This window comes from Salarias fasciatus, chromosome 1 (assembly GCF_902148845.1).
Source record: "Salarias fasciatus chromosome 1, fSalaFa1.1, whole genome shotgun sequence".
Classification (NCBI taxonomy): Eukaryota; Metazoa; Chordata; class Actinopteri; order Blenniiformes; family Blenniidae; genus Salarias; species Salarias fasciatus.
In genome coordinates, this window is record NC_043745.1 from 25,638,023 (window position 1) to 25,665,304 (window position 27,282).

The window sequence follows — 27,282 nt, forward strand, 5'->3', positions numbered from 1 at the left end:
ATTTTTTTACACTTTATCTTTAGAGGCTGGGGAGTCCTTTTTTTTTTTTTTGCGAGAAGAAGTTGGTTTCTGAGTGGTGCCTATTTACGATTCAGGTTTCTAATTTCCATTTATTTCACGTTGAAAACTGTTGTCTAAGTAATGTTCTGTGAACCATGCAAGCAAGACCAGTATTGAATTACAATTTCGACAGCATTGGCTTTTGATTATTTTGTTATTTATTTAATTAAAACAACGCATTCTTTATTTTTTTTCCAAACGTGAGGCGGACACGCATGGTGGCGTCTTGGCCGCTGCCTGTAGCTTTTTGTACTTTATGTACTTTTGTACTTTATGTTGTGCAGTTAAATTTAAAAGAAACTCAAAGTGTTAGCCTTTGTTTTGTTAGGGTTAAAATGTCAGAAGGACTGTTGATGCTTGTGTCTTTTTCGCGTTGGCACACCACCGATGCATTTTCTCCCATACTACATTTTTGGGTTCAGCTGTGCGCCTTCCATGCAGGCACTGTCAAGTTAGTTTACATCATGTGTCATTTTATGTGTCAACTTGAGCAAGACCATGTAAAAGTAACAAGAATTCTTTTGACAATGATTTTAGCGGTTTTCTGCTTTTCAAAGTATAAAATGTGCAAATCGTTCAAACCATTCAAAATGTGTGTTACAAAAATAATGACCACAAGTAAGTCCTCAGGAATGAGTCTTTGTTTATTCAATTAGACATGAATAATCAGCAGGCATCCAGGTAACCAACAGGCAATTTGACACAGTTCTGAGTTCATGTGTCATAAACCAAGTCACAGCCAAGTCATAAACAGATGAAAAATGGAAGTTTCTTATGAGCGCACACTTCCTCAAACTTCATTCTATCTCCGACCCTCAGACAGAGAAGACAGGATAAATTCATTCATGCCGAATTGTGCCTCATACTTACCTTTATTAAGCCAGATTGTGTGTTGAAGGGAAATGTGCTTTATTTTGCGTGTTTTCAGCACCTGAAGAAGGCCCAGCGGGACGAAACCGGCAAAACATGTGATTTAAGTTTCATTTTCATTTTTTTCATATTTGCGCTCCTGATTTCAGTTTGTGCGTTATACCAGCCTTTTCCTCATGATTTTTCTGATATTTTGGCCGAGTTCATTATGAAAAATAACGAGGAATGTACCGTGTTTCACCGCTAAAAGTGCAAGTGTGCTTTTTTGATGCTCAGCTGGAGTGACACTCGGGGCGCAGGACAGGTTCAGCTTGTTCACGCCCGCCACAGGGGGACTGACTTCCTTTAGCACTTCCTGCTGCTAGCAGCAGATGTTGATATCAGACTCATTAAGGGTCGGACCCGGCTTTTTGTCTGGTTTTTAACATCTATCAGCAACAAGGGATGTAAAAGAAAATCAGTCGCCAGTTAATAAGGAAACCAGTTCTTCCAAAACACTGGTTCCTCTCCGGTTTCTGGACCGCTAGTTAGCTGCTGTGTTCAGGTGACTGGAGCATGCAGCGGAAAACTGAAACTCCGTCATTCACATGAAGGCAGCGGTGATAGCTGGACTTAGGAGACACTCAGGAGACACGTGAAGGAAACGTGGACAATTTACACAATGGAACAGCTCTCAGACAACTGTGAACCGGCTCTCTTAAAGCTATAGTGCGTAACTTCGGTCGCCCTCTAGTGGAATTCTGCGTTCCTACAACAATAAAGCCGTCGCTTCCACATGACGTACGTCCAGGTGTCCCCGGTGTCCCCCCCTCTCCCTCTCCCCCCAACCGCTGCCACATTGATTCGCGTTTCCACAGTGTGAATCACGTTGGAAACGGTTTTCATTCTGTGTGAATAAGGACATCTGGTGAAAAAAAGATGGACTCTTCCAAAGAGGTAATTATTGTTTTCTTTTTTTGCCACAGAAACGCAAATAGCTTATTACAAACGGGAAACAAGGTGCCTGCTAATTTGTAAGTGACAGGTCAGTGGTCGTCAGCGGAAATGATTTGTTGTCCGTTGGTCTCCAGTAGCTGCTTCTTGATGAAAAACGAAGTGTTACATACAAAGTACAGTGTTTCCTGCAGAAAGGAAAAGAGTTCACCTGGGGGGGTGGGCGGGAGCGAGCGTGTGGTGTCGCTGCTAACCCTGCTAACGGCTAACGCTGCCGGTGTTCGACTGTAGGAGAGTTTTTTTTTTTTTCTCTCCTCTCTATTATCCGGGCGCTGCACAATTTAGTGCGGCGGGGTGCCCGGACTGAAAAGGTCTAGCGGAAACCCTGAAGTAGTATGTGCTTCCTCGGTCTGTCTGAGACTGTGAGCTGAGCCTGTTGCTATGAAACCCTCCGCGTGTCCTCCCCCTCCTTTCTTGTTGTGACATAAAATGCGTAATTTCCTGCGCGCCAGCGCGGGAATGTCGCCGGTCGACACGCAAAGCAAGAATTATATATATTGAAAAATCCAGCGACATGTTAGAGGGGCCGATCGGCTTAATCTGCATTTTGTCATCTCCACTAGTAGTGGCTTGGCTAAAATGGACATTCATAGACATTTAAAAGTTACGCACTATAGCTTTAAAAGAGCCGTTCAAATGAACGACTCGTTCATTGAACGTCACAGCAGTACAAGCCAGACCTTTTCTCATTTTTTTTTCACGGTAAATGTGAGATTATTGCAGGGATTATGCGCCTTTTTGGAAAATATGTGGCCTCCGCATAATCAGCGGCAAAAGGGTGATTTATGCGTGAATTCATGCGATCTCATAATCGCGTTTTTCTGGAGGGTCTAATACAATGCCTAGCTTAGAGATATATAACAAATTACCTTGACATTTTCCTTTCATCACTTTTATGTAGTCACAAGAGAAGCAGAGGTGCCATGGATGCCTTTGTACAAAAGCAGTCGACATGTAGTCCACAACAAGCCGTCATCTACACCCAAGCTATCCTCAACATGATGGTGAAAGACATGAGGCCACTCAGCATGGTTGATGACGGTGGCTTTAAAGAAATGGTGGAGATATTCAACTCTGAATACATCCTGCCATCAAGAACCCACTTCACCAGGTTGATGGAAGAAAAATATTAGGCAACCTTTCAGAAGGTAAGTTTATAATTAGTACACAGACACACACAAATAAATAATCTAAGCAAATATCTATTTCATAACAGAATAAAGTACTAAAACTATATACTAAAATGCTTGCTGATTAATATATTAATTTACTGATTAAATTTAGACTTTGGAAGTCATCCTTTCAGACACTAATTGAGAGGAAGAGCATCCCAAACTCTTCTACCTTCAGAAATATGTTGGAGGCGGAGCTAAAGAAGCTATAGAGGGCATGACTGATTCTAATGATGCATATCAAGCAGCATGGGACCTGCTCGACGAACGATATGGCAAACCATTCGTAATTGCCAAGGCTTTCCATGACAAGCTACATTCCTAGCCTAAAATCGCCTCAAGGGAGAGTCACCTCAAATGACAGTCTAAATGTACTCAATGATGGAATCGAAAATCAGAAGCTCAGTGCCAAGCTTCCAGACTGGCTATGCACTAGGTGGAATCGCAAGGCCACTTAGTATCAACTGGAGCAAGACAAGCTTCCAAGCTTCAGCTACTATGTCACATTTTTGTCATTGCATGTAATCCGATCACGTCATACCAAGCAATACATCAAAGTGGACCTGAGAAGGGAAAGGTCAAGAATCCGACTGAGGAAGGACACAGAAAACAATCTGTTGGAGCTAAGGCTTTCACGACAAGCACTAGTGAAAGGAACACATTCACATGCACGTTTTGTAAGTGTAAATAACCATAATTTCATTTCAATGTTCGATTCGCATGATTCCTATCTTTTATTTTGTTGAGCTGTAGTACCAATGTTTGTTGCTGTCAGTGGAAATGAACTTCCGGTTTTGATCTGTGATGCTTTTACTTTGATAGCACTGTTTCCTGTAAAGACATTTTTTTGTGAGGTTGCTTGACGACGGTTGAATGAATGGAGCGGAGAAATCGGTTTTGTATTTTTGTTATTTCATTGTATTTTGTAATTAGTAGCCCCCTAGTGAGGCACAAGCTCTTACGGTGAAGATGAAGATTTACTGCCATTAAATCCGAAGTTTTCATCAGTTAAAGTGTCATCCTTCAACCGGGGGCGTGCTACAGTAAGAAAGCAGAGCATAGCATACACAAATGTCACACATTTCTAGAAGAGCCAGTCGAAGACAGAGTTAAACACATCAAGAGTGAGACGCTATGCTTTGGCTGTTTAAAACCTGGCCATCTATCTAAGAACTGTACAAAGCATATGGCCTGTGACACCTGCTCAAAGTGACACCCCTATGCTCTTTCAGACTAGCAAAGTGACACTTCCTTCATCTTTGAAGAAGTAGCAGATCATCGAGATTCCAGTACAGAACAAGTCAAGTTGAAGTTATCCACGATGTCATCAAAGAGGACTATTGTGCACTGTAAAAGACTCAGAGACCTGCAAGTGAGGGATATTCTCAGAGGACAAGATCACAGTTCCAATAACATACACTCATCCCTGCAAATAAGAAACACATTCCTAACCCTGAGACTGCCAAAGCATGGCCTCACCTGGAGCATCTTACATAAAGCATCGCTCTGCCACTGGATTGGGAGATTGGTCTACTGATTGGCTATAATTGCCCACAATCACTCATGATAGAGAGGTTGTGTGTGGAGAAAAGAATCAGCCGTTTGCACAGAATCCCAACCTAGGGTGGAGCATTGTGAGCTACGGTGACCCCGGTGAGCATGGTGATGATGCAATAGGAGTTAGTCACTGCATTATTGTACGACAAGTCACACCTGTGCCCAACCCGGCGGTCCACCTCAAAGATGAAGTCCACTTTGTCTGTAACACTCAGATCCAGGAGGATGTTACTCCAAGAGATGTCAAGGTGGGCGAAGTCATCGACACCAACCCTAGAACCTGGAGAAAGCCAATTCACCTTCAAGAATTTGAGACGAAGGATGCTGTTGAAAAACAGCAGATGTATATTGATTCGTGTTACAGTTCAGTGTGTGACATTCCTCAAAGCACTGCGAAAAGTCCAAGTCCAATTGCTTAACACCAAAACCAAAGAAGAGAGGACTCTACTAGACCATTTGTTAAAGTTTTCAGACCGGAACAGAGCAGTCAAAGCTATAGCTTATCTCAAGTGTCTCGTTAAGCCAGGGGTCTCAAACTTGTGGAAATTGGCCGGTGGGTCCATAGTTTGCGGCCCCCGCCTTAATTGTAATGTTTGTGCAGCCCGTGAGTTTGATGTGTGGCACTTTACAGTGTTGTGTGTGGAGCTGTGCGAACCCACCAATCACAGTGGAGTGTGTGGCTCTCAGGGGCGGGACAATGGCTGCACTTGACACGAGTGGAGAAACGTTTGACAGCACTGTGGCCATGGAGCGTTTTCTTCCATGTGTAGCTGACTGCCTCTTTTCTACTTAAAGCAGAACTTTGCAACCTTTTTACCTCAATAAATGTGTTTCAGAATCCCTGTAGGGGTAAACAAAGACTTGTCACGGTGATTCGCCTGTCCCTCCACTCCCCCCCGGGGTCTGTGTCCTGAAAACAGCGCTTGCAATTTCAGAGGAGCGGACCCGACAACATTTCGCGAGAACAAACCTGCTTTACGGCGCTCATACGGGATTACAAGTATAAAAGCTGTTCGAGTGCGATATCTGTCATTGTGTTGCAATAGACGATCTTTGCATGATGTGTTGATTGGTTGTAATTTCCGTTTGGTAACTGAAAAATAAAGAGGAGTGGCACCTCCTCTCGTAGACGTGAGCGCCAGTAAATTCGCTGCGCTGAGCAGAAAGCAGCATATCTCCGAGTGTGTTTGTTTTCCAGTAAGTTTGAGTGTGCGAGGCAGGCATGTCTACGACAGAGGGAGCAACCGGAAGAAGTTCCCGGGCAGCGCGACGAACTGCCGCTGCGGGGGGGGGGCGTTTACGACAGTGAGCTTTCACAGGAGACCAGTAGGGGGAGCACTACAGCAAATCTTGCATAGTACTGCTTTAACACTTAAGGACATCCATCCCGTCAAACCCAATATTTTTTGAGGGTGAGTGGGGGTGGGGTGGGGTGGGGTTTGTCACTCAATATGACTCTATGTTGACGTGAAAACATTAATCAACACATACAGAATAACATTCAATCTGAGTCGTGGTGCAATAAAACTAGCAATCTCCCACAAGCCGTCACTCCAAAACTCTTCACAGCAAAACACACAGCAAGGCAAGATAAAACAGGAAACTTGTAAAACAGTCAACAAAACAAAATCCCCGGTCGTCATGATATATATTATAGACACATTAATGGTACTAGAGTTATTATGAGGTCTCTCTCTGACAAAATTAATCAAAGTAATGTGTGCGCAGCGGGATAAAACAAAAGGAACTGAAAAGAACAGCCTAGTGTTGTCTGCAGTCACTTAGCGACACCTGTCCATCGGCAATAACAGTCCCAGGTAACCCGGACCAATTACTGGGTCTCACCATCATTTGTGGGTTGGTTCCGCCGTGCTCTCTGTTCTAGAACTTTCTCCCATCTAAAAATGCCTTGCTGTTCATTTCAGCCTGAAAGACACGAAAATCAAGCATAAAAACAAAGGAGACTACTACTGGGGTTTTATCCGCCGACCGCTGTGCTACGGTTAAGAGAAAAAAAAGTGGAAAGGACGTTCTTCGTGTTGGGTGAACACTTTTTTTTCAGGTTAAACACTTGATTGGCACTTCATTGCGACAGTGACACCTAATGGAATGAGATATATTACGCAGCCCCAAACATGTCTTTTTCAAAGCCTGCAGTGAAGAGAAAGGTTGGTGATGAGCACAGACAATTTCAGGAAAAGTGGCAACTGCAATATTTCTTTTTTTGAGCACAGGGGCACCCCAACGTGTATTATTTGCAGAGAGAATGTTTCAGTGTACAAGGAATACAGTTTGAAACGCTTTACACAACTAGACATGCTGAGGAGTATGAAAAATACCAAGGAGATGAGAGAGTCAACAGGTTTGCCAATCTTAAAACATGTCTTCAGAGGCAACAAGATTTCTTCAAGAAAGCATCCAAAGAGAGTATTGCAGCAGTTGAAGCCAGCTACACGATTAGTGAGATGATTGCTAAAGCAGGAAAGCCATTCGCAGAAGGTGAATTTGTCAAAAAAGTATATGTTACAGGCTGCAAGAACAGTCTGTCCAGAAAAGAAAGGTCAGTTTAGCAACATCAGCCTTTCTGCCAACACTGTGGTTCCGGTTCCGTGCTTTTTTTAGAGGAAATACAGTCAGAATATGGGGATGTGCTGTACTTCACCGAGGTACGTTGGCTCAGCAGGGGAAATGTATTGAAGAGATTTTTTGAGTTGAGAGCAGAAGTAAAAGCCTTCATGGAGAAGGAAGGAGTGGCCGTACCTGTACTAAGTGATCCCAATTGGCTCTTGGACTTAGCTTTTCTTGTTGATATCACACATGAGCTTAATGTACTGAACAAGAAGTTACAAGGCCAGAGGCAAATGCTCAGTAATGCCTATTTCAATGTGAGAGCATTCTCTACAAAACTTGTGTTATGGAAAGCCCAGCTCTCTGCTCTTTGCAGTGATTGGCTGAAACCAAACATGGTTAGGCGGGTGCACTGTGTCCTTCTGTCCAGTGAACGCAAAGAGTTCTACAGCAAGTCCCTCCTTCCCCGAACGGATTTGCCGAGTGAACTCCCAGACTGACATGTGAAGCAATCCGTTGCTGCACATGTTAATATGGCTTTTGCCAGGTTAATGGTTCATTGTCGATGCACTTTTTTGCCTTTTTTTCTGTCCTCTATTCTTGTGTGCAATGCGGCATGCCAAACATGCGGGCCCCTTTGACACATAAAAACCCATATGGAATACTGAAGACACACAGCAAGAACAGACCACTCAAACTAACAGGAAGAAATCCACCTAGAACCAGGGGAAAGCCAATTCACCTTCAAGAATTTGAGACTGAGGATGTTGAGGAAAAACAGCAGATCTGTATTGATTTGTGTTACAGGGCAGTGTGTGACATTCCTCAAATTTACCAGGATGCAATAGTGTCAACCAAGTCAAAGCACTGGAAAAGCGCGATGGATGAGGAAATGAGATCACTCGAGGAAAACAAGACGTTCAACCTCACCAGATTACCACCAGGTAAACAGACAGTTGGGGGCAGATGGGTCTATGCACTCAAATGTGGCGGATCAGAAAAATACAAGGCGAGATTTGTGGCAAAAGGCTACAGCCCAAAACCAGGAACCGGCTGCGCGTGCATGCGTCCAGTCGTGGGACGGGCGGGGGAGCTGAACTGACAAGACTGATTCAAGCTCCGCTCATTCTTCATCACGCAGATACCACTGCACTTCTCTGACTTTACACCTTCACATGGATTCATCCACAGCACATAGTGACTTTCAGCAGAGTGGCACTCATAGAAGAGGAGTGAAAGCCTTTCTTCTCACATACTTTGCGTTGCCAAGATAAAGATAGCAAAATATCCCTTCTCTGACCTACCATTCGTTGTAGTCTTTTTGGTTGTCTGCCATTTTTGAATTTCAATGGTATCTCTTTCTTTCTTTCTCTCGTGCACACAGTCACACACACAAATACACACCAAACTTGTATATAGTATGCAGTATCTATGTGTTGTTTTGATTGCTCCTGTAAATAGATAGAATTTTTGGAATCAATCCTGTTGTGTTATACATGTTTCATGAATATGAATGAAATGTCGACCTCTTCTTTGTCAAGAACTCATAAATTCTTCAGACTTTACTGTCAGCTTTGGTAATTGTTAATTGTTGAATTATTACAGAGATTATACAGAGACTGATATCAATGAATTGGCTATGATTTCTAGTTATACAGGTGGAGCCCTAAAGATATCTGGTCCCAATTCTTTTAATAATTAATAGTTATCTTTGATAGTCATTATTACTGATAGCCAAACTCACTATAAAGTTGAATCCCAGCATGTGAAGCCAACAGCAGTGAGTAAAGGAAAAAACAAAAACAAAAAAAAACCGAATACTTTATTTCTCTTCTGTCTTCAACTCAATTCAATCAATCAATTTATTTTTTTGTATAGCCCAGTATCACAACAACAGTTGCCTCAGAGGGCTTCAAGATGTTACATTGGTTGGTAAAAATAAAAACAGTGAATAAGCATAATATTAATATGTCAAATTCACAGTAACGAGACAAAACGAAGCAACCACCGCCTTAGACCCTCACATCCGGCAAGAAAAAACTCCAAAAACCCAGTGGGAAAAGAAGAACTTGATGTACATGATTAACTATGATTAATCATGAAACCTGAATTAAAATGAGTTGCTCCCTACAGTCCCACACATGCAAAGCTGCCAACCCTCCTTTAAATTTAGTTATTCTCAAACAGCATAGTAGCTAAACAGCCAATGTCAGGCATTTAATGAGCACATAACCATTCGCAGAATTGTTCTCTTTCGCTTATCGTTTTCCATCTCATAACATTTTATAGCTTTCCAACTTTTTATAGGCAAGGCAAGTTTATTTGTACAGTACCGTTCAGCTACAAGGCAATTCACAGGGCTTTACAAAGTACACAATTATGCAATAAAAATGGAAAGAATTGAAATATGATAGAACAATGTGAGTAATGTGGAGTCAGCTGTTCCCAGCTGTTCAGGGACTTTATTCCTCATTAAAAGCTGCTTCAGAGTCTGAAACAGTCAGTAAACCTCTTCCTGAAGACCCGAGGGTGTGTTTCATATTGTGCTCAATGACTTGTCACTTTGACCAAAACATAAATTACATTTTTTTAACCAGGATCTTTTCAAAGTGACAATGAACAAGACAAAGAGATTCTTCTTTTTTCTTTAGAATCAACTTTCTGAAAATTCCGTCCACTGATGCAATGATTTTTCCTGATAATATTTGAACTCTCTGTAGACTCCATGCACTCTCCACCAATAACAGCAGTGCAGCATTTTGCACGAAGGAGGGATTTCAAGTGGATTCTGATGTAGAAATACGTGAAGGATGGGTTTGGAACAGGCGAACATGTGAAGCTTGTGCTTGTTTACACAAAGAGGAATAAAGGTGAAGATCTCATTCAGTGCAGAAGACCATCAAGATGATAATAAAGCAGGATAATAAAATCCAAACCAAGTGTGCGAAGGGGTAGGGCTGTTTGGCACTCACACACACTACTCACACACACACACACACACACACACACACACACTTAGAAAGTATATTACTTCAACTGATATGCCCAGTGTAAAAGTATTACAGGGATTTCCCTTGAATACTTTTATACTCATATCAAGATCGATCGGTGGTGTAAAATAATAAAAATGTTCATGTTGCCAAACACATACATGCTATGATCTACCGAAGTATGTTGACAACACTAACAAAATATGATAAACAAAAAACAACTCTGATGCAGCATTAAAACCAATCAGATGTGTGTGTTTGTAAAGAAAGACAGTAAACAATCCAGATTAAAATCATAAAAATGTGAATACAGTTCAAAAGTAGCCCTGACTAGTTACTGTTTTCTAGAATTGTAAAAGTTAGTGTTATGTTGTGGATTACTGGTCACTGTGTTGTTGTTGTTCCCACAGCTGTATTATTGTTATGTTGCTGGGACACATCAGCTAAGCTGTGAGCTCTGTCTCCTTCTGGAGACTCATTTACTCATGATTTATGTTGTTTAGCAGGATTTTGGTTGAGTTAATCAGTTATTATAAACGTTTAAATAAAGAGTTTAATACCTCACAGTAGATTCTATTTGCAGCCTCGGTCCATGAGGGTCAAATGTCTTTGAACCAGTAAAGAGGGAGTAACCCATTCCCCTCTGTTACGGGAATGACTTACCAATAAAGAAGGAGAGTTAAAGGGATCATAAATAGGTGTTGTCATGGGTAAGAAGAGACAAGAGAGCATCTTATCTGTGGTTCACTTCACTATAATATCATCAAAAGAAATGCAATAATCTGCCTGGAGTTCATCATTATGCAAGTTATTGCTGAGTCATGCAGATTGATGGACTTTGTCATATCAGGCCTGTTTTGATCTGATGATGACAGCTTTATTCTTCACTGCTGCCAAAAACACCACAAGCTCACCGATAACCTTATTCCCTGCACTTTGTTTATATTTTCAAAATGATCTCAATCTGTACATAGTATGAAAATAAAATGACATAATTATTGCACAAGTCATGTAAAGAAAGAAGTTGGTGGATTAGGCTGAGGTGAGGGTTTATGTATTGTCTTTTGCTCGTGTTTTGAAAGTAGTTTTTGAAAGACAGTGATTTGGTCACAGGGACAAAAGCATGGAAGAAGTGAAACAGCAGAGCTCTGGATGTACTGGAGCTTATTGAGAGTCACGGTTGGTGAACACTGTAATCCAGATGTGAGGCGATGGAGGCGCATAGCTCTGCAGCTGTGGGGGGAAGAATGTGAGTGGGGGTGTGCTTGGGTTGGAGGGAAGCTGTTCTGGAGATGAGCTTGATGTGATGGTGAAATGAGAGTGTCTGGGCGAGGATGATGCCAAGGTTTCTGATGTGAGGAACCTGTGGAGCCACTGATTTTTGGGTGTATTTAATAAGTGTTTCATTTGAAATGATGATAACTTGGGATGATTCATCACAGTTTAGTTTGAGGAGGTTTGATTGGAGCGAGGACTTGATTTCAGTCATGCAGCTTGCCAGGGTGGAGCGGGCTATGGTGGAGATTGTCTGGTAGGAGATGAAGAGCGGGATGTCATCGGCGAAGCAGTGAAACTGGACACCTGGATGTTGGATTATGAGACCAAGATTTTACAGGCACAGAATAAAATGGAGGGGACCAGAATCCCACTCTTGGGGGACACACCTTGGGGAGGAGGAGCAGATGAAGTGATGTTGAAGAAGGATTAAGGGTTGGTTGAGAAGAATGGAGTGGCTTCATGACGGCAGCATGTGCTGGATCTGATACTTTCAGAATTGTGCGAAACAATTTTTTCCTCACAGCATCAGGTCAAAGTTAACAAGAGCTTTTCCTTATACCTTCACGCAGATGCTATAATATGCCTTTAAGTGATTTTATCGACAGGACACGTTGTATTTCTTGTCTTATTTATCTTTTTAATTACCGTTCTTATTGTTTTTATTGTTTTTATTGTTTTATGCTGCCTTGTTTTCATCTTATGTGCTTATCTTTTATCGTAACTGGTTTTGTCTTGCTGTTCAGAAATCTCCCTCTGCCCCATATATAAAGTGTAAATTGTTTCATTAGCAGATTGATTGATTGATTACTCTGTAATGGACTGAGTTTGTGTAACACAACTATTCTTGATTATTCAAGATAATTACATGTATCTTCTCCGAAGTTAAAAAAAATGTCCATCATGGTAATGATGTGCCTTTCAAGCATCTGCTTACGAATGTTCTGAACATCAACAAAATATTTTAACCATTGCAGAAATAGGCTGTTTTTCTACACCCTGAATTTGTGTTGCAGGTGTCCAGAAATAGAAGGCTTAAAGGTCTAATACACGATTTTCTCGAAAAGACGAAGGCCCACGTCTGTTACTCACTTTTTGAACAACGCGCATGCGCCAGACCATCCACCCGGCTCTCCTGCTTCTCCCAGGAAACGCGGAATTGTACGAGCGCGATCTCCTCTTCTCCGGCGTGCACGGCTCTGTTTACAGTTTCTGTGATCCGCCTCGCTCATAAATAAAGCTTTTTTTTCCGAAACAGTTACAGTTTCATAATGTCAGACTTGCCATCTGTAAGTACTAGCTCAGAAGCTCACCGGCTACATAAACACTCTGAATGCGCATGCGCAAAAGGGAGAAGCTGATTGGGCACAAGCAAGTAGAACCGCCTTACGAAAGCAGCTCGTCAGAATGATTGACAAACAGACCCACCAATTATTTAGGTGATCCACCCGGAAATCAAAATGTTGTATTACACCTTTAATATCAGTTTGTAATTCTCTTAAAATACAAGAATATTCAACCTGTCCAGGGTGCCCTGCCATCATTCACTGTCAGCTGCTCCCACACAGTGCGATCCTGAGAGGGAAAAAGTGGTATGAAGGATGAATGAGGAGGTTAATCACACAACCTTGAACTTGTTGGATTTAACCATCATCTAAAATTTGTTAACAACATGAAGGGGCTGTTTCTGAACAAATGTTCTATCTAATTGTGTATAGTTATTTCGTGAGCCTGTGATTATGGATAGTTTTCAGTTCATGTGAGGGACATGTAATTTTGTTTGAATATTCTCTGACTGCTGTGATACTTTCAGCCACATGCTGAGCTTCACAAAGTTCCCAGGTCCAACAAGAAAGACATGAGATAACATTGTCCTCAGCTTAAATAGTAAACTTAAAAAAAAAGTCAGTCTCACGGTTCATTATACATTAACCACGATGCACAGAATAACAACTTTTGAGATAGTAGAAATTATTAGGCTACTGTGTTGCTTTTATAACCACTGACGCTGTAATGAGAAACAGACTGAAGGCAGAGGAGGAGCAACGGGCAGAGCTGTTATTTAAAGGCAAGAAGTCACGGAAACAGACTGCAGCGAGAACCAGCTCAAGCTCGACTCAAGGACCTCAAGTATTAGAATCAGGATTACTTGAGTAAGAGGGCAAAAGGAGTAAACAGTGTAAAGTTGGGTCTTACTTTTTAAAGGCAAGATAAATAAATTAAAAAAAAAAGCATAGCAGTGGATTAAATTGTAAGTAAAAGTTGAAGAAATGTTACCTAAAGAGATGCTAGCTTTGGGTTTGATGCTGTTGATGAGTAACTTTGCAGTTACTGTGGCTGATGAAGCACTGGACCGAGCTCTGAGGCTGATGTCTGAGACGCCGCTCATCGATGGGTAAGTGGAAAAAGCTCTCTTTCATGTTCTCTGCTGTTTCCCACGGCAGCAGTTAAAGTCTGTCGTGAAAGCTCATGCATGGAAGCAATTTCTGGAGCTGATTCAACAAAACCAGTAGTTTTGCTCCAGGCTGTCAAATGATGTCAGTTTTAGGAAATTAGCTCTTTGGAGATGTGACCTTTGATTTTTTTTTTTTTTTTTTTTTCCCACCCTCAGTCATAATGATCTACCATGGCAGTTTCGAAAACAATTTAATAACCAGATCAGCAAAGTGGATCTTAACACACTGAGCACAACACACACCAACATCCCCAAGATCAAGGCAGGACGGCTCGGAGCTCAGGTACGGGCAGAACACAGAGCAAGAACTTTAAAGAACTTGGTTCTTCTTTTTCAAGGACAGCATGTTCTTTACTTCTCAGATCGCACATCTTTCAAGAGAGCTTGTTGGAGATACCAGAAAACCTCTGACTCTCCTCTCTTCCTCTCTCAGTTCTGGTCAGCCTACGTCCCTTGCGACACGCAGTACAAAGACGCCGTCAGACAGACTCTGGAGCAGATTGACGTGGTTCACAGGATGTGCAACAAATACCCAGAAACCTTCAAGTTTGCCTACACCGCTCAAGGTGAGACTCTTTGAACGGCACAGTTCACGACGCTCTGCTTCCCGGCGGGGTCCAACATCTGCTGTCATGTCTGCAGACATCCTGGACGCATTCCACAGCAACAGGACCGCCAGTCTGATCGGGGTGGAGGGGGGTCACTCCCTCGACAGCAGTCTGGGCACTCTGCGCATCATGTATGATCTCGGGGTCCGCTACCTCACCCTCACACACTCCTGCAACACGCCCTGGTGAGAAGCAGCGCCACAAAATCTGCACACACACACACACACTCAGTGCATTCAAATAAATGAGGGTTATGGCACTATTTTGCTGGTTCAGTATACCTAAGATGAAACTGGAATGTATGTTGCCCCTGAATTTGACAAGAGGTCTGACCAGAATGGTTCAGTTGGCTCCTGTGAGCCCGTAACCCTAACCCTCGAACCCCAACCCTCTAATCCTAACCCTAACCATCCAAAGTCATACAGCCTGGACAGATCACTAGTAGCAACTCTTCAAAAATAGTTTGGACCTTTTTCACTGTTATAATGAACAGCGATGTTGCTTAGTTTACCTGTTTAATGTAATTTTACCTGCTTCAGTCCAGTTAGGTTTCCCAGCTGCTGGATCTGAGCTCATTCTGAGTGAAACACACACACACACACACACACACACACACACACACACACACACACACACACACACACACACACACACACACACACACAGTCTCGTATTTCTATCCTTGTGGGGACCGTCCATTGACTCCCATTCATGTCTAGCCCCGAACCCTAACCCTAACCCACACCACAACAAAGCCTAACCCTAAAGAAATGTTTTTGCACTTTTACTTTTTTCAGTAACAACAACATGGTCAAGAAAACACTGTTTCTCCTACTTAGGACCGGAAAAAGGTCCCCACAAGGCACGTCGTTCTACGTTTTGCTATCCTTGTGGGGACATTTGGCCCCGACAAGGATAGAAATACGAGAACACACACACACACACACACACACACAGTCTTGTATTTCTATCCTTGTGGGGACCGTCCATTGACTCCCATTCATGTCTAGCCCCTAACCCTAACCCTAACCCACAACACAAGAAAGCCTAACCCTAAAGAAATATTTTTGCACTTTTACTTTTTTCAGTAACAACAACATGGTCAAGAAAACACTGTTTCTCCTACTTAGGACCGGAAAAAGGTCCCCACAAGGCACGTCGTTCCACGTTTTGCTATCCTTGTGGGGACATTTGGCCCCGACAAGGATAGAAATACAAGAACACACACACACACACACACACACACACACACAAACACTTACTTAACATTGCAGGTATTACAGGTTTCTCTTTGCTTAGTATCCAGACAAAAACCCACACAGACGGCATGCAAACCTGACACAAAAATATCTCAGCATAGAATCAAACATGAATCCTCCGGCTATGGGCTAGCAGTGCTCATCACCGCTTCACCATTTCAACCACGATTTCAATAAATGTTTTTAATGTCATTCCACTACCGTATGTGACTGATTTACCTTACAACATCAAAATCAAGTGCATTATTAAGAGATGAATGCATGAAAACAATCCATTCCACTTCATTTGTAAAGCACATTTAAACTACAATAATGTCTCTAAAGTGCTGTCCATAAAACAATAAAACAAAATGTTCTGTAAAAGAAATGCTGCAAGTGAAGTGAAAACACTTCATTGGACTTAATTTATTGCTGAAAGACAAAAAGCTTCAGTTCCTGCTGTCAGCTCAGGTTGTGCTGCAGAGAGTCCGGGGGATTCCTGGGGGGTTTGGGTGCAGCAGTATCAGATGTTTAGGAGACGCAAGTTCATTAAAAAAAAGTTGCTTTAAATGATCATGGAGAAGAGCAGCTGCAGATAGCACTGATTGCTTTAGTTACCTAACATGTGGCCTTTATGAGCAACTGAGAAGAAAACCTGAATGTCATCCTGTCTCCCAGCTGTGTGAACTACAGTGTGCACATCTAATGTGTTTGAAAGCTTGATTTACAAAGTGTAATGAAAACCACGAGCTTCATGCTGCAGTGTTGAAAACACAATCTTTAGTAAGTAAAAGCATTCACTTTGACTGTTCCCATCCTCACTGTGTCCTATCAGGGCTGATAACTGGCTTGTTGACACTGGATCGGAGCCTTCCGAGCACAACGGTCTCTCTCCATTCGGCAAGGTCAGTGCAGCAGTGTGAGCAGCGAGTGACTGATTCTGTGTTTGCTGAGCTCCGGATGATACAGATTAGTGTCTAAAAAAAAAAATCACACCTCATTGTCAGCTGACCTTGAGTGTAGTTTAATGAACTTTACATTGCCATGGACATCAGCCTAAGCTGAAATCAGTTCACATTAAAGCAAAACATAGAAATAGTGCTCATTCCATCAAGTCTGTGTGGTTTCCATCTGGTGAGTAATAAATACATCAAAAGGAACTTTGATGTGTGGCCTTTTATGTGTGAATTATGTTCCTCAAGAGAATTATGGCAGCATTGTAACATTGTTACACAACCTGTAAAGGTGAAAGTGCTGCTGCAGAGTGGGAACTGCCCAGACCCAGCTCTTCAAAGGTGTTTTATGTTTGGTTTAAAGCCTTCCTGATTTTCATCTTTGTTCAACAAACTGCAAATGTGGCCACTCTAAAAAGTTAGAATTTATAGCCCATCATAAGGAGTGACATGGAACTTTATTTATGTTTAGTATCTGCACAGGTCATAAGGTCATTACAGAACAAAGTCTTTTATTTGCAGAACAGAAAGCTGTATTTAATCCAATCCTAAGCAGCAGCCACACAGAGAGTGTTGGATTTAAGGACCTTTCTAAAACTGACTTCACACCACAACCCTCCGGCCAGCAACCCACGAATTCTTCAAATATCTATCTCACTATAATGAACTTCTTTTGTGTGTGAAAAAAGCTGCAACCCTGCATCACACGATCTTTACATCTGAAGGGAATTGTTGCTTTTCTTGATAAATAAGAAGAGTGACATGTGCTGAAACTTCACTGATCACAAGGACATCAGATAATCTAACTCACCTGTACAGAAATACAGAACCACTTTTAAAGGTCAGCAGGCGGCTGCAGGAAGCAAACCTGCTGCATCATTGATCGTCATGGTTACATAATGGCTGATCATTCATTTTGCTTTGACCTTTATTATGTGATTTTTTTATTTATATATTAATGCTACTTGATCTTATAGCTATGTTTTTATTCATTTATCTTTGTTTTTATTAAATTTAGTTTTCTGTCATTTTAATAGGTTCTTTTCTTTAGTTGTTCTTCTCAGGGTTTGTATTTTGTCCGCCCTTGTACATTGCTGATTTGTTTTATTATTCCTCAGTTGATCTTTCTCTGAAGCACTTTGAGCTGTTTCATCCTGCAAGGACACCTTTAGGTTTAAAAAAATGTTATCACAGGTGAACTGATTGGATTGATTGTAACCTTTTTTTTTTTTTTTTTTTAAATATCTTATATTGATCTCATGAGTTTCCTTCTCTTTAAATAGTTGAGCAGATCATAGATACTGACGGAGATTTTCTCCAACAACAGCAACTGATTGTGGAGATGAACCGCTTGGGGATGCTGATCGACTTGGCTCACGTGACCGTCACGGTGATGAACCAGGTGCTGGACATATCCAAAGCTCCGGTCATCTTCAGCCACTCCTCTGCCTACTCTGTGTGTCCCCACAAGAGGAACGTCCCCGACGAAGTCCTCAAGAAAGTGGTGAGTGTCCACAGAGAATCTCAACGACGAGGGCCACTCAGATGTCACAATGTTCACACAGTACTCTAGATAGAAATCTATTTCATTTCAGAGAAAATATCAAGTAGACAACTGTGTAAGAGACATGATTACATGATGTCAGAAAAAGAACCTCGAGATATGATTTCTAGTTAACAAATATGTTGTGTCCTGTAAAGCCAGAAGCAGAAGAGAGGCCGAATACAAGCCGTTCCTTCTTGTCTCTACAGCAGTGGAAGAAAAAAGTTATTTTGAATAAAGCAGCAAATTCCATCATATGAGGAACTGGAAAGACAAAATATTTCTTTGACAAAATTATTCCAAATGAAACTGTGTTTGCGTAAAAGTACATCTTTTATTAAAATGACAGAATTGAGAATCGTCACACAAAAATCCTCCTCATTTTAAATTTTTTTTTAAATGATGGTATTTGAGCTGCATTTCTCATTTGTGTTGAAGTGACAGTGACCTTTTAGTATTTTTTGATAAAGATAGTGTGTTGAAGTCTTCAGGTTCTGATGCACTGAAAAAAAGAGTCTAGTGACAAATTTTGCAGTTTTTCAGTAATTTGGCGAAACTTCGGCTCAGATTAGCTTCCTTCAAATGATTGAAGCATATCTAACAGTGAAATAGTGGTTAGTATTGTCATCTGTTCATAAGATTTCTTCTATCTTTGATTCCACGTTTGAAACCTTTCTGTATTGAGTTCTCACGGAAAACATTATTTACAATATGATTACATTTTACTAAATGTTTTTACACAAGTTTAAGTGCTACGATTATGTGAAAGCAGGAAATTCACTTCACAGCCTGGTGCTGGTAAAACGGTTCGCCGCCTGCCGTGGTTCCAGGTTCGCAGGTTCCAGCCTCTGCAGTGTCCACGTTAGATTAAACTCACTCCCATAATCAGTCATTATCACACAAGGTAGCAAATACAAGCGGCTCCGATGAGGCACGCATAAGAGTTCATGCCAATAAAATGAGGCGTGAGGTGTGCAAAACTATAAAACAATAAACGGATCAAAGGAAGATGTGCTCTCTGGAACATAGGTGAGGACTCAGAGGTCAATGCTCTCTGTGGATCAACGGGAGCTTGAACGAATCTCCTGGCCTGAATCACTGCTTCGCTGCACTTCCCGTCACTGCAGAGTCTCCGGTGTACCAAAGCAGAAAGGACATGTTTGCCTCCGTCCTATAGATCAGACTTTCTTGGTCATTAAGTGTTTCTCTGTCATGTCACCATCTCCATCTGCAGAAGGAAAAAAGAGGAATCGTGATGGTGAATTTCTACAACGACTATGTGACCTGCAGCGAGAAAGCCACACTCTCAGATGTTGCTGGTAAATGATTCTGTTGACCGTGAGGATGAGTGTAAAGCTGGTTAAATATTAACATTTATCATCCTCTCTAAAAACTCCCCATCCTAAAGATTATGGTTTTGGTTGTAGATCACTTTGACCATATAAAGAAAACGGCTGGAGCAGACATCATCGGGTTTGGTGGAGATTACGACGGCGTGACGAGGTGAGTACAAACTGCCAGGATCAACAGAAAAGCACACGAAAAAAGAAAATTAGAAAGTAAATGTACAGCTCATTTCCAATCTGGGCTGATACATTTTGCGTTCCTGGTGAGGGTGGAGAGGGAAAACGGTTTCGGACACATGCTCCAATGATCCTCAATCAATATTCCACACACCTTTAGCCTTTGGGTGCGGCAACCCATTTATTTTCATCCTTACGAGATGACCCACTGTTTACAGGTGCAAAGCTGGGCCAGGCGAGCTTACACATGGTGAACACGGTCAAAATACTTTTTGCTGTCCCTCTTGCACACCTGTGTGCTCCTGATATGCCGTCCCCATCCATCCTGCTCCTCCTAGAGGTCAAATCAAAGAAATTATAAATGGCTCCTACAGTAAAAAAATTCACATTTGTCTCACACACACATATGCACAGCCCATACAATGTGCGATTCGAGGCCGAGATGGTCTAGAGTAGAAAAGTAAGAACAAAGAAAATCCCAAAGCTAAAAATCTAAGAAAGCTCAAATTTAACCAAATAACTTGTAGCTTTAGCTGGAGACAACTTAAGTGGTGCAAACTCTAAATGGTATTCCAGAGCACCTAATTGACTACCTCCCTCCACCAACCTTTAATTATGAACAAGAACGAAAGTTACGAATCTAAGTACTGTTCTATGAATCCCGGATGACCACCAGAGGCAGTGCTTAAAGCACTGGAATGTTCCCTTCCCGTATGCACAGTTTGAGTATGTATACCAACAACGTCACTCGTGACGCCTGGGGGACCCAGGAACTGTACAAGTTTGGGTCTCTGCCCAGGCTAGGCTCCTACAGAATCATCTTGCATGACCACGAGGATTCCGAGTGACAGAGTGCTCTGGCGGTCATCCGGGATTCATAGAACCATAGTTACATTCATAACTTTCGTTCTTTTTAATCCCTACTGACCGCCAGAGGCAGTGCTTAAAGCACTGGAATGACGTATGCCAACTTGGTCACGAGGAACCCCAGAGACCAACCTCACTGAGAAGCCTCTGCAGGGACCAGTACCACACGCAGTGGATGCGGAGGCACAATGGCTAACCTGTAGAACCTGGAGAAGGTGCCATGCGTCGTCCAGACGACGGCAGCACATAGCTTGTCCAGTGGCACTCCCTTCAGGGTGACCCATGACGTGGACACCGCCCTGGTGGAACGGCAATGCACACCCTCGGGCAGAGGCCGGCCTGTGTCCTGATAGGAATGGCGCATGGTGTCCACAACCCAGTGGGACAGGTGCTGCCTGGTCCAAAGAAGCCTCACGCCAGCGCTAGCCACTAGACAGGAAGCACGTAATGGTCGGTGTACGAGGAGGCTGCCCCTCCCACCCACAACACACATCACTGACTAGCTGCTCGGCCGAGCCAGTGGCCTCATGCTACCACCCACCGTGCTTCCTCGCCAGTCGCTGCGGCGGCACCTCACACCCCACGGTGTCATAATGAAAGTCATATTGATTAAAAAATGTGCAAAATGTAGTTTAGCGTTTCCTACAAGCACAGAATAATCGTAAAACACCAGACCTCTTTTAAAGTATTCAAATAATTGTTTTGCTTAAAAAAAAATGGCATTCAAGCCAGAGTCTGGATTTAATGTTGACTCACCACACCTCTGTGATGTCTGTTCTGTTCTCCACCTCGTTTTTCCCGCTGACGTCCGTCTCCATCTTGGCTCCTCCTGAGAGAAAGCTGGTATTTGTTTTTTTGTTTTTTTTATTGTTTAACCTGCTCCCATGATGAAATTTCTCTCACTAGACAGCGCTAAAAAGATTAAAAGCCACCATTAAGAGTGAAGAACTCTGTGAGCCTCTTGCACTCCATAAAAACGTGGTAAACAGTCTCTCTGTGATGGCAGAAGGAGCCCGTGTTTAAAACAGCAGGGTTAATAACAGAGAAAAAAATGTTCGATTCGATGGCTTCTTGTAAAATACTTCACTGACAAAAGGTCTCCAGTCTGTTTTCACAAGGAGAGAGAGAGAGAAACAAAACAAAAACACACATCCATGTTTGCACGTAGTTACCGTTCATCCTTCAGCCGGTTTCAATCAGACTCATGTTGGCTCACAACAGGCCTGAATCACAAAACGTGAAGTTGTATTCTCATATAAGTGGATTTCGCTTTGCATCCAATTCACATGTGATCAGCTAAAAATTAATGACCCCAAGACTGAGATCACGATGCAATACAGAAGTATTCAACATTTTTTTTTTGCAACATTGAGAGCCCATTTATTCTAGAAGGATCTGCTGAAAGCACAATAGCTTTTGTTTGTGTTCACCCTAAAGTGAAACGTCGAGAAGAAACATATCACTGAGTTTCCAATATCTGAGTATGGCTGCAAGTAATTCTGCATACACTTCGTGTGACTGAGAAGTGAAAGCATCCTTCCTGTGTGTCGTCCTCTCAGAGTCCCTGAAGGTTTGGAGGACGTGTCCAAGGTGCCCGACCTGGTGGCCGAACTGCTGAGGAGAGGATGGACCGATCAGGAAGTCAAGATGGCTCTGGGCGAGAACCTGATCCGAGTCCTGAAGGAGGTGGAAGCGGTAAGGAGAAAAAGGAAACACGGACTGTGCATTCCTGCAGATTCTGTCTTCCTGGAGCTTTAGCGGGAACACAAACCAGATGATCTTTAGAGGGTTGCACACTATTTCCATCTTTTACGTCTGTGTTTATCTAATTTTGTCACCAAATAATGAAACGAGCATGTCTCTAGGGTGTTGGCAGCTGGTGGATACAAATTGTAAAGACTGAGCAAAACAAATCACAACATATTTGGCAGTTTTATGACATAAATGAGTCAAACATAGATTCACCTAATTTTTTGAACAAACACACAGAGACACATTCACACCTGCAACAATGTAGAATCACTAATGTCCTGAAACTCACGCTTGAATTATGGGAGGACGCACAAGGAGAACATGCAAACTCATTACCGTGGGAATTAGGGGTGCTGGGGGATGAAAGCGCAGCACCCCCTGTAGACAATACGTTCCCGCGGCCCTGTGCAAACTCTACACAGAAAGGCCCCGAACCAGACCCCCTCCCTGAGAGGTGAGAGCCTCTGTTCAGGCACGGAACACATTTCTCAGCTTTAAAGGAGGAAAACTGAACAGAAATTACATAAGTTCTTTATAGTCTTGATACTTCTTTTCAGTATGAAAGGAGGATCAGAAGCTGTCTGTTTGCAACACATTATAAAGTGCAAACTGTCATCTGATGCACATTCAGGAAAAAAAAGGTTATTGATGATATCCTGACTTTCTTCCTTACAGAATGTGTTTTATTAGAATTTTCAGACCTATTTTTTGTGTGAGTGGATGAGGAGGTCTGTAATCAGTTCCCATTCCTTAAGGTCACACAGTGCATGCACTTTCTTTTTTGTTTCTTGTCTGCAGTGTAACATAAATCTATTTACTCTGATTGCAGTTTTCTAATACAACAAAGGCTAGTCAGCAAAGGCATGGGGTCTCCATGTTCTCATGTTTTGTTTTTTTTAAGACCTAAAGCTCTATGTGTTTCTGTGACTGAACACTGAGCTTCTCTTCTGTGTGTGTCAGTTCCGTGACTCTGTGGCCAGCGCAGCCCCCGACGACGTCCCGATCCCGTATGACGAGGTCCAGAACGGCTGCAGGACGAGCTACGGCTATGCAGACGCTGGAAACGCTGCAGCTGTGCATCCACTCAGCACTCTGGCTCTTTTGCTCACAGTGGCTCTCCAGGCTTTCTTCACATTCAAAGCTTGATGGACGCAGATGTTATGCAACTCTGACTGATCACTGAAAATCTATCTATAAGAATCTTTGTTATAAAATGCCTGTGTTTTTGTATAGCAATATCTGTGCTCAGAGGAAAATGTATTTAACAGTTGTTGACTGATTTAAAGATCAGCTAATTTCTATGTTAACATTAGTGAAATTCTTTTTAAAAAAGACAGAAATTTAAACTATTTTTTTTGACATAATAAAGGAAGTTGGATACAAAAGAGGAATTTCTGAGCTTCTCTGCTCTCTGTATTGTCACCACGACTCCATTCAGGCTCAGCAGGGCTGTGGGACTCACAAGCCTAAATTTCAAATCGCAACCATGGTATAAATGTTCTGACAATTATTTATCATTATTATTATTATTATCATTACAGGGTAGGGGTCGGCAACTTGATTTGGCGTCGGGACAATTTTTGTTTGGGTTTTTTTGCAACTGTCAGCTACACCTCCCTCACTCCAGAGAGCAACACAATCATCACTGAACAAGAAGATGAAGATAAAACAACAGAACAGTAAACAGCCACACTCAACTCAAAAATTAAACCTGCCAGAGCAATGTTTCTCTCATTCTCTCCAAGCTGCAGCTACGCCGCTCAGACAACTGTGGTCAAGCTAGCCGGCGCTCAGTGTTGCCAGATTGGGCGGGTTCCCGCCCAATTGGGCTACTTTAAAAGTCACTGGGCTGAGAAAAAGCGCCTTGGGCGGGCATGTAAAAATTGGGCTGGTTTTAACTCCTTGGGCTGGAAAGAGTTTCAGTTTTCCGTCGCTCGCTCCAGTCACCTGAACGCAGCAGCTAACTAGCGGAGAAGTGTGTCAAACCCGTAGCAGAGCGGAGCTGGTGTTTTGGAAGAACTGGTTTAACTATTAATTGGCAAGTTCAACGTTCAAAGTAATAAAAAATAAGAAATTGAACTTTAGCCCGATTCTTCATGAAAGTAAGATAATTTCATTAGGATGTGCGTGTGCGTGTGCACGCATGTGGGCGTGCAGGCGTGCGTGCGTGCGTGCATGTGAGCAGCCATGCTGTGCACATGAGAGAGGGCAGCTGTTGGTTTTGAAATGCATTGTTTTTGTTTAATAATTTTATTGTGGCAACAGAGAGGTGTTACTTGCATTGTCTTACACGGTTGTTTATCCTCGTTATGGTCACTATTTGAAGGTTTGTATGCTTAGGAAGTGTTTTCTGTTGTGTGTGTAATGTTTTGGCACTATCTCATGGGTTTGGCCGAATTGGGCTGGTTTTTATAAAAATGGGCGTGTTTTCAGCAGTGCTTGGGCTGGAAACTGCCATGAGGATCTGGCAACACTCCCTGCGCTCTTACAAACACAGTCAAGTGAGCCGACACTTGTTGAGCGGTGCGCACAGCTTCTGGGCGTTACGGTAATAGTGAAACCGAGTGGATTACAAACTAACGTCAAGTGCCACGGATCACTACTCGCCTCATTCACGATTAATAGAAGACACATGAATACTGTTGATAAAAAACAAAACTGAACAACAAAGTAAGTTAAAGCTCGTGTCCGGAGTTTCCGTTCGTTTCCAATGTATGTATCATTTTTTAACAGAGCTGTGTCAGTCTGGTTCGATACTTTACTATAATATTAGCATAAAGCAATATAAAAATTTATTTATGAGCTCCACCGTCTCATAGACCCCCATGTTATCCGAAAAAGCGCCGGTTAGCTTCAGCCAATAGATTTCGAGCTTCCGCCTTGTTGCGCTGTCAAAGTGTGCACGCAGCCAGAGAGCACGTGCACTCGCCCAGGCAGAGGTGAGTTAGCTCCGCAGCAGCCGCCCCGCTTACCTCGGATATATCCATGGTCTGCTGAACATCCACCGTAAACAGCTAAACGTGTTGGATGTTGTAGGACTCGGAGGCTCTCATTTTCACCCGACAGATAATTCGCGTTCACATTTAAAGGGGCGTGGCTTGGACGCTCATGGAAGCAGAGGGAGGGCGGTATGGCGTCATTTTAGTGCCAAAATTCCGCGCGCAAAAAAATCATAATCACGCACAGTTAAACCACTCCCTGCGCGCGCGCGCGGTCACTTTTTACGCGCGCGACATCACTTTTTGTTTGCGTGCGAGCTCTTTCTGCTCGCGCGGTGACATGTCTGAGCTGCTCGCGCGGTGGTGTTGAGTTTTGGCACTCAGGGGGCGGGCTTTGAGTTAACGCCACTCAACCCCCTCTCCTTTGTGATTGGTTGCTCTAAACTTCTACTGTCTTCAAATGGGTCTATTACTTTTGTGACTTATGAAACTTATCAACATATCACCTGCTCAAAACAAAGGAAAAAAAAAAAGCAAAAGTACTTCACTGATCCTGGCATAAAATCAAATGAAATCTGAGAGAGAGGGAAAAAGACAGAAAAAAAGGAGAAAAAATTAACCATAAATGTAGGATAGGTATAATTGAATAACAGATATAAACTAAATAACATAATTAGAGTTTAAATATCATTTTAAGACAGATATAATCAAATAACACATATAAACTAACAGATATGAATTAGATAATTTACATATAAATCTAAGACACATATACTTAAATAAATAACAGATATACACTAGCAGATACAAATTAAATGTAATTAAAAAAATCTAAGACAGATTTATAATTAGATGAATAACAGATATACACTAACAGATATAAATCAAATATAATTTACATATACATTTCAGACAGATAGCCTTGATGGCTCCATGAAAACGTTTTTATTCCTTCTTTCTCCTCCCAGGAAACAGCCAGGTCTCCTCCACAGTAATCAAATCACTGTATGGAGGTTATGCTATGTAAATTTTACTCCTCAATTTTCCAATTCTGCCGCCAAACGATGACTACCCGCCCTACTTAACCTCTGATTGGCTCTGACCGGAAGACAGTAGACGTTTAGAGGAACCAATCACAAAGGAGAGGGGGGTTGAGTGGCGTCAACTCAAAGCCCGCCCCCTGAGTGCCAAAACTCAACACCACCGCGCGAGCAGACAGCTCAGACATGTCACCGCGCGCGCAGAAAGAGATCGCGCGCGCACAGAAAGTGATGTCGCTCAAGTAGAAAGTGACCGCGCGCGCGCAGAAAGAGTCCACGCGCGCGCGGAGAGGCATCGCGAGCGCACAGAGAGGGGTTTAACTGTGCGCGATTTTAATTTTTTTGCGCGCGGAATTTTGGCACTAAAATGACGCCATAGGGCGGAACCTCCTGATGTTGGATTGAAAAACCTCTCTCTTTCAAAACTCCAGCCAATGCTGATTTTCAGTCAATAGCTCAAATGAACTGGAAGATATTGAGCTCAAATACTGGATTTCTGTCAGATATATATATATATATATATATATATATATATATATATATATATATATATATATATATATATATACACACACACACAATATTTAAAGCTAAAACAAAGAGGTGTCTGAAAGAGACACTACAGTGATGTAATTCACAAGTTATTTGGAATGAATAGGTCAAATATCTAACATTATCTTGTCACGGGCCCAGGCATAGCTGTCAGCTGGCCTGATCTGAAGTACCAATCAATGTGTCAACTGCCTGCAGGAACATCAGAAACGCCTCAGTTGGTCCAGATTTGTAAGAGAGGAGCCCCACCTAGCGTTTATAGGAGGTAACACATCTGAGCTGCACAATAAACCCTTGTGACCTGGTTTAATTCTGATAACTTCCAAC

General features: G+C 42.3%; 1 protein-coding gene across 1 annotated transcript; it reads left to right on the forward strand.

Moving 5' to 3' along the window:
• The first annotated feature begins 13,701 nt into the window (after window positions 1-13,701).
• LOC115391267 (dipeptidase 1-like) lies at window positions 13,702-23,570 on the forward strand. Its single transcript, XM_030095395.1, has 10 exons — window positions 13,702-13,880; window positions 14,097-14,223; window positions 14,374-14,506; window positions 14,583-14,733; window positions 16,622-16,691; window positions 18,067-18,243; window positions 19,517-19,601; window positions 19,710-19,785; window positions 22,232-22,367; window positions 23,385-23,570. The coding sequence occupies exons 1-10, from the start codon at window positions 13,756-13,758 to the stop codon at window positions 23,568-23,570; spliced, it is 1,266 nt and encodes a 421-aa protein (XP_029951255.1). The 5' UTR covers window positions 13,702-13,755.
• Window positions 23,571-27,282: the final 3,712 nt, after the last annotated feature.